We start from the raw sequence: 7,688 nt of genomic DNA, 5'->3' as shown, positions 1-7,688 counted from the left end.
CCGGACGTAGGTCTAATCATTTGGTTACTCTTTTCCTGGTAAATCTCTCTTCAGTCATTATGAATAATAAAAGATAAAAATGAAAAGGTTATGGCTTATTTTAGAACAGTGTCACTTTCCACATTGCATTTATTTATTTCAATTCTTTCTATTTTTTAACCGAAGAACAAAAGAAGACCATTTTGACTCTACTAAAAAGATGATACTCTCAGCAAATCGAGTTCTGTTTAAATTAAACAGCTAATTGTGATTAATATGTTTTCTTGGCAGATATATCTATGGGATTATACCATATCTTATACGATCAGTCGAGGGGAGAAGAAACATATTAATCCCATAAAGTTCATATACCATTTATGAACAAAATATTCACATGGCTTTTGCTTCTTGTTTTATTCCACGAATTGATATATCAGCAACATGTTGCAGGAATGCAAAGTATTTTTTTCTATTCATCCATATATGGAATTAATTAGTAAAGAGTAGCTTGAAAAGTCATTTATCTTTTGTTCTGTCTGTTATTTTATGGGCTTGTTGACAAAAAATGTCACGGGAGTGAAGTGGTAGTTATTGGGGACCATCTAATTAATTAATCTATAGAATCAAGAATGTTCAAGAGGAAAATTAGAAATCTACAATTAATGGATTGTAGATCCTGACTTCTTACACGGAAAAAATGGCTTTTGAGTAGATGATCAGATGAGACGTTAAAATCAACAACAACAAAAGTAAAAATAATAATACTTTGTGCATATCTAATTATTGATTACCTCTATCATATCATAATGCATGGTGAATCAAATTGAATCACCCCCTTCCCTTACAGCTTGAATCTTTTCCTCATTAGACTTTTAAGGATAAGGAGATGTTAGTTAATTAAGTTACAAAACTCTTGGCTCTTGGCTTATTATTACTAAACCTAAGTACGCTTAATCCAATTAAATTTAGTGGTAAATAGCATTTTTTGCATAAGATTACTAAACAAATTTGGTGAGCCGAATAGCATTATCAAAATCTCTCCCGGCGCTACCCAACATTCACGTCCCGTTACCAAACCACAGGCAAGAAAGTTTCCAATCTTTTGTCCAGATTATTGCTATGATTAATAGTTTGAACTTAAGAGTTAAGAATCGTTGTAAAGTCGAAATCAAATCATGGAGCACGGAATCTTTCTTTTGTACAGGATGATGAAGAGAAATGAACATTCCTTTTCTTGCTTCTCCCATGTGATACGTTTACATTTTCCACACCTAATTCTCAGTCACGGGGAGAACAGTTCCAGCGGTTTCCCATTTGCCATTAACTTTTTTACAATTCATGGCCCATAAATGAAGCAAAAAAAGTAGTACAGTGCCTAAAGCTAGAAAGGTATTTCTCTAATTCTCTAGTACCCCCAACGAATAAACGACATTTTAGAACATCATTGATGTGTTTTGACGATCCTACCATCCACTTTGTGGGCCAAATGCATGGATTATGTCTAGCTTGCGTGAATTATATGACCAACTTTAACGTATGAGATTTTTTTTGGGTCTAAAGTCCATCTAAAATACTTTCCTTAATTATCATATCACTCATACTTTGTCATATAACAATTCACATTAGATCAAATTAATTGTTAGGAGGCTCTTTTATTTTTATTTTTTAAAATTTATTTATTTTTTAAGTGGGAGAAAGAGATTTGAATCCTAAAAATATTTTGTTGAGAACACTAAGAAATATCATTTGATCTAAAGTTCGTTGATGTTAAGAGACTCCATTATGTTGTGTGATTGAAAGTTAGTTCATCTCTTTCCTAGCCAAATATTTTAATTAGGTAGATACATAGGATGCTTGATCAATAATATTTTTTTTTACTTTGTTTCAGGCATGAGATGAAATGCAATTGTAGCACCAATGACTGAATGTTATTCATTATTCCTTCTCTTATGGAGCTCGCCACCTAGTGAAGGCAAGCTATTAGACAAATTAACAATAAGCTCTTTGGTGAGGAGTGACAATTGAGTGATCACTTCTCGCTCTATGTACTTTAAAAGTCAAGTTTCATGGTCAAAATGGACAATGGACCTTATGTGGCATGCAATATCAGTGCACGTACAGTGACATGGTTCTACTTCAGAGGATGATATTTCTCTAAAAGTGACCGAAACTTTTTCTCCCAAAAAAAAAAAGAAAAAAGAAAAAAATAATAATAAAAAAGAAAGAAAGAAAGAAAGAAAAAATAAAGAGAGAGAGAAAGACTGATAAATTTATTCCATTTCCCATCGAGAGGTACATAGGCAAACATCACTAAGGGAAACTTATTCATAACTATCACACAAATCAGACAACTACTATATCTAGGGAAACGGGCAATTCCCTATCTCACCACACACACACTTGCCATGTAAGTTTAAAGTTGCAAAACAAGCAAAAGCCATAGTATGAAAATTAAGAAACGAAATTATAAAGTGCTTCTATGCACACTTGAAACCATTTGGAACATTCCTTGAACAAACATTGAGAAGCAAGCTGAGGGAAACTGGGATGTTGAGGTTAATGCCCAAAATATTAGCTCTGTAAAAAATAAAGAGAGAGAGAAAGACTGATAAATTTATTCCATTTCCCATCGAGAGGTACATAGGCAAACATCACTAAGGGAAACTTATTCATAACTATCACACAAATCAGACAACTACTATATCTAGGGAAACGGGCAATTCCCTATCACACCACACACACACTTGCCATGTAAGTTTAAAGTTGCAAAACAAGCAAAAGCCATAGTATGAAAATTAAGAAACGAAATTATAAAGTGCTTCTATGCACACTTGAAACCATTTGGAACATTCCTTGAACAAACATTGAGAAGCAAGCTGAGGGAAACTGGGATGTTGAGGTTAATGCCCAAAATATTAGCTCTGATGGCAGTGCAAAGGCAGACAGCAGCCTCCAGATCGGCAAGGCCTTGAATAAGAGAGCAGCAAGGAGTTACTGGTGGGGTGCCAAGGGTAACATTAAGCAAACCGCTGAGTAAATTGGCACACACGCCTAGTTTTAGGGCATCCCTAGGGCATGAAGCTTGGCCAGAAGGACCAGGGTTAGGGTTGGGGTTGGGGTTTGGGCCTCTTCCTGGGTTAGGACCACGGCATGTGTTACATGCACTAGTCACAAGTGCAAAGAAGAGAAGGTTGAGTGAGAGGAAGAGAGCAAATGAGGTTTTGGAAGCCATTTCCCAACCCTAGTTGTTGTTAGAACAATAGAAAAAGATTAAAGTAGTACTAATGAGGATGGAGTGTTCGAAGTGAGAGGAGGGTTTTTATAGGGTTCAAGCAGGGTGAGGTATTTGATGTGATGTTGTGAGAATATATTTAAATTATTATCGTGAAATAAACCCTGACACCATGCTTCTTACACATCTTGAAATTTTAGCTGGCAAAAGCGAGCAAATTCAAGGCCAGTTTTGGATGCATGTGAGGTGGGTCTTGACAAATTGCCATGTTACTAAGGCCTAGACCTGGCATCAATCGTGGGATCTATTTGAACTATTGTGATCCCCTAATCTAGTGCACCTCACAGAATCAAGATGTTTGAATTTGAATCTCTCTTGGTAGCATCATTCGTGGGATCATTAATTTCCCTGGCCTTCTGATCAAAGCCGATTCTTATAACGGTTCCTTCCAAATCAGGCTACATCATAATTGTATACTTCCAAAGACTAATAGAAAATCCAGTTAATTTTTACTTTTCATTGCGAAAATAAAAGTCTTCTTTGATGTCACTTCACAATATATTTTACAGATCGCTCACTCTCACGTTTTTCTATCTTTGTTTTCCTACCAATCTTGACTGTACTTAATGATCAACCATGCAGCTATAGCCAAACGAATCTAATTAAACTTCCGGAAAACTTAATTACATCATGATCATCCAAAGAGAACTTCCCTGAAGGGCTAAGAACAATTAATATGATGGTGAAAGACTTTCAATTTAATGGAAGAACATCTTCCATATTGCAATTGGTTTAAACTTGTGCATTCACTTAACTAGTTTACCTTAAACAAATTAAGCTATTAGCTATTCCTTTCTTGTTGAGTATCAACTTAACTAACTGGTAATAAGTTTGCTTTCTTCTTATATATAGCAGTTTGCTAAGGGTATGTTTGTTTGGAAGAATTTTAGGGAGAATGGAAAATTTATGAGAGAAAAGTGAAGAGAGAAATTTTAATGGGTGTTTGGTTGAGAGGAGGGGAAAAAAATGTGGTGGGCTTGTGTGTTTTCTTGTCGGAACTAACAAAATGTTTTCTCCTCAAAATGTAGAGAAAATTGAAGGGAAGAGTTTGATTAACAAAAATGCCCATATGCACTTGGGTTTCGTCCAGTTGTCTTTTTTATTTTTATTTTTAAGCTTTTGCTTTTTTGGGCAACGTTGGCTCTTCTTTTATTTTATTTTTTTCTTTTGCTTTTTTGGATGTTGCCTTTTTATTTTTATTTTTATTTTTTTCAGGGGCTATGGGCATGACAATACTTTGTTTTGTTTACCTAGATGTGATTTTTTTTTTTTTGACATGATTTTTTTAAAAATAAATTTGGACAAATATTTTTTTTGGTTGTTTGTCACTTTTTTTTTTTAATTGGACAGCATTTCATCTCTCCACATTTCCACTTTTCTATTCCTAAAAAGCCTTCAAGGTTGGCATGTTCTAATCAGAAGTTGCTGATGCAAGGAAGTGTCACGGGCAGCCCTAAAACCAACCATGGGCTCCATTAATAATATTATATTGCACTTTATACAAAATTGTGCATCTGGCCGAAAATCCCTTGTCAAACAATGTCTAGAGTATATATGTTATTTTTTCTCCAATCCATACCAAGTGGAGCCATCTTAATTCTACTAGCTATAAGATAATACCCTATATTGTTTTGTTTGGTGCAAAGGCAAATTGCAATATTATATTAATATAAAGCTTATAATACATCCCTTCGCGAGAGGTACATCCATTGTTATGATGCGTTGCGAATGGGAAGTTTGTTGCCTCCACCGTACTTATTAGGGACTAAGATGAAACCTATTGACTTTTTATTTTTTCAATTGGATATGAAGAGTTACCCTCCATCAGTGGATGGGGCATACCCTTTAACAGAAGGACGAGAGGCAAGTTGAGACGGCCTCCCGTTGTAGCATGGCACGGCCAGAACTACAAGATCTTGTGTGCCATGTAGGATAGAACAACAACTACCTCATCCCATATAGATGGTTCCAACCTACCTACACTATTTTAATGCCCCATTTGGTTACACGCTTACATTAATTACTAAGCTTAGCTATTTTGATATATTTCTTAAATATTTTATTTATGATATTTGACTACCCACACCAGGGCGAGGGCAAGTTGAGATAGACTCTCGTTATAGCATGGCACGGTCAAAACCATAGCATGACCAGAACCACAAGACCCTGTATGCCATGCAGGACAAACTAACAGTCACCTCATCCCACCTCTAGCTGGATCCACCCTCCTTTAAACTACTTTAATGCTCCATTTGGTTATAAGCTTATGTTATTGTGGATGACTAAATTTCTCGGTTCGAAATAAAGTCAAACAAGTAAAATAGTTTCACAAATGTGGATTTGTATTGATGATTGTGGTATAATTCTCTGTGATTACAAAAGAGTTATCCTCTGATTCGATCTCTTTGCATGACTTATTGATTTGGATTTATGGTAATGTGATTGTGACTTGAACACAAAATATCCTTCAATTTGATTGAGGGATGGATCGAAGATTGCTAAAACGGAATTACAATGAATCTCTAGCTATGAGCTTGTTAGAAATCTTTTGTTCTTCACGTTCTTCGTGTTCTTCGTGTGTTCTTCGTGTTCTTGGATTTGTGGTGGAAGTTCTTCGGGGCTTTAGAGGCTTGAATCCGTAGAGCTTCACTGATTTGTGGTTTGTGAGGTTTCTGGAGGCTTTTGGGCTTGATTCCAGTGAACTTTGAGATATAGGAATATGATTTGGATGATTTCCATTTGAATGTTCTTCGTATTTGAAGGTTTGTGGTGGAAGTTCTTCGGGGCTTTAGAGGCTTAGATCCGTTGAGCTTCACCAATTTGTGGTTTGTTGAGATTTCTAGAGGCTTTTGAGCTTGATTCCAGTGAACTTTGAGATCTAGGCAGGTAGTTTGGATGATTCTACTTTGAATGTTCTTCGTATTCGAAGTTGAAGTTCTTGGAGGCTTTAGAGCTTGGTTCCGGTAGAGTTTCTGGACTTCTGAGTGCTTCAAATGGCTTGGTGTCCTCTCCAAATCTCCTGATCTCCCTGATCTCCTCCAAATGCCTTAGGAAGGCTTCTATTTATAGGAGTTTAGGGGTAGGTAAGTGACACGTGGCGGAGCTTGATTGGTGACACGTGGCGGAGCTTGATTGGTGACACGTGGCAGCACTTGATTGGTCCGCTTATGTCATCGCTTACACGTGCGAAACTGATTATGTCATCGCTTACACGTGCGATGATGTGTGATTGGTTTTTGAATGACACTTGGCAAATTTCTGTTGGTTTCTAAGTAATGATAGCAAAACCTAGCAGCAATATGTGGCGCTTTGTAATTGACTGTATTTTGTGGACTTGGTAGTGTGACGTGTCAGCTTGTGATAGGTCGGAAATTTTTCCTGTCTACAAATGCCCCCTCAAGACTCGTTCACACACACAGTTTCAGAGTGTGGTGTGAGAATGAGTTTCGAAAACAGACTTTTACTCTTGACTCTTCGAATGAAGTGATTGAAGGTGGCGGAGCTTTTAGCAGGATGAGATAATTTCTGAGGAGTAGACCCACCCATGTGAAAGGTTTTGATAAGGCCGAAAAGAGATCTGCAAGTATTTGAATGTACTTACATGACCGAGCTTTCTCAGCAGAGGTTAAGTTGAAGTAACTTCAGAAGAGTGTTTTTGGATTGTTGGCGGCGATCACTTGGTGTAGAAGATAGGGAAGACGCGAGGATGGTGGCTGGGTATAGCATGCAGAGCCATGGGGCTAGCCTCGTGTTTTTAAGAACCGCTGGTGAAGTTATATCAGAAGAGTATACTTCGGATTGCGGCGAGGCCATGTGGGAAAGTGGTTGAGTGCGCTTGTGTCATTGTTTCACTCAGGTTGAGGTAATCTCAGAAACTTATGGATTCTAGAGATGACGGTGTTGGTGGTGAAGAAGATGGAGATGAAGCAAAGCGAATGGGTGAAACATACGCCACCATGGTTCTGATCCTGTATGTCGGGGACCCTCTGGTGTAGGTGTTTCTAGGAGATACACCTTTGAAAATGGGATGGCTGTATGTTTGCATGGGTTCTGACAGTAGGTCATTGAATGTGTGTGCGTAATGGGACCATACTGACAGACGTTAAGTTGAAGTAATTTCAGAAAAATTCATTCTGAAATACTTCAAGTTGAATTTAAGTTGGAGTAATTCCAGAAAGTGTGTTTTGAGGTACCAGCAACGATGACCTCTGGATCCCACGCCGCTGGGAACATGGAATATGGCTTTGGCAACCATTTACCAGCCCCAAAGGCTGAACTATGATGAACTGGTGCCCCGGAGGTCGTCTCAAGTGTTGGATGAAAGACAATTTGTAGGATACCCCAACACTTTTTACCATCTTCACCTATTGACACTTGTTGGGAAAGCACAACAAAGTGAAAGATGGAGCTAACTTGT

General features: G+C 37.4%; 1 protein-coding gene across 1 annotated transcript; it reads right to left on the bottom strand.

Moving 5' to 3' along the window:
• Positions 1–2,572: 2,572 nt before the first annotated feature.
• On the bottom strand, positions 2,573–3,298 carry LOC112024771 (14 kDa proline-rich protein DC2.15). Its single transcript, XM_024057409.2, has one exon. It carries the CDS (start codon positions 3,209–3,211, stop codon positions 2,801–2,803), a length of 411 nt encoding a protein of 136 aa, XP_023913177.1. The 5' UTR covers positions 3,212–3,298; the 3' UTR covers positions 2,573–2,800.
• Positions 3,299–7,688: the final 4,390 nt, after the last annotated feature.

The sequence above is a fragment of the Quercus suber genome, unplaced genomic scaffold, assembly GCF_002906115.3.
Source record: "Quercus suber isolate HL8 unplaced genomic scaffold, Cork oak 2.0 scaffold_687, whole genome shotgun sequence".
NCBI lineage: Eukaryota > Viridiplantae > Streptophyta > Magnoliopsida > Fagales > Fagaceae > Quercus > Quercus suber.
Note: the sequence above shows the minus strand (reverse complement) of the source record. Positions and strands in the feature narration are given on the sequence as shown.

What these genes read in the sequence shown, in the direction of transcription:
- LOC112024771 (XM_024057409.2), bottom strand. Translation starts at nt 3,211, where the DNA reads ATGGCTTCCAAAACCTCATTTGCTCTCTTCCTCTCACTCAACCTTCTC.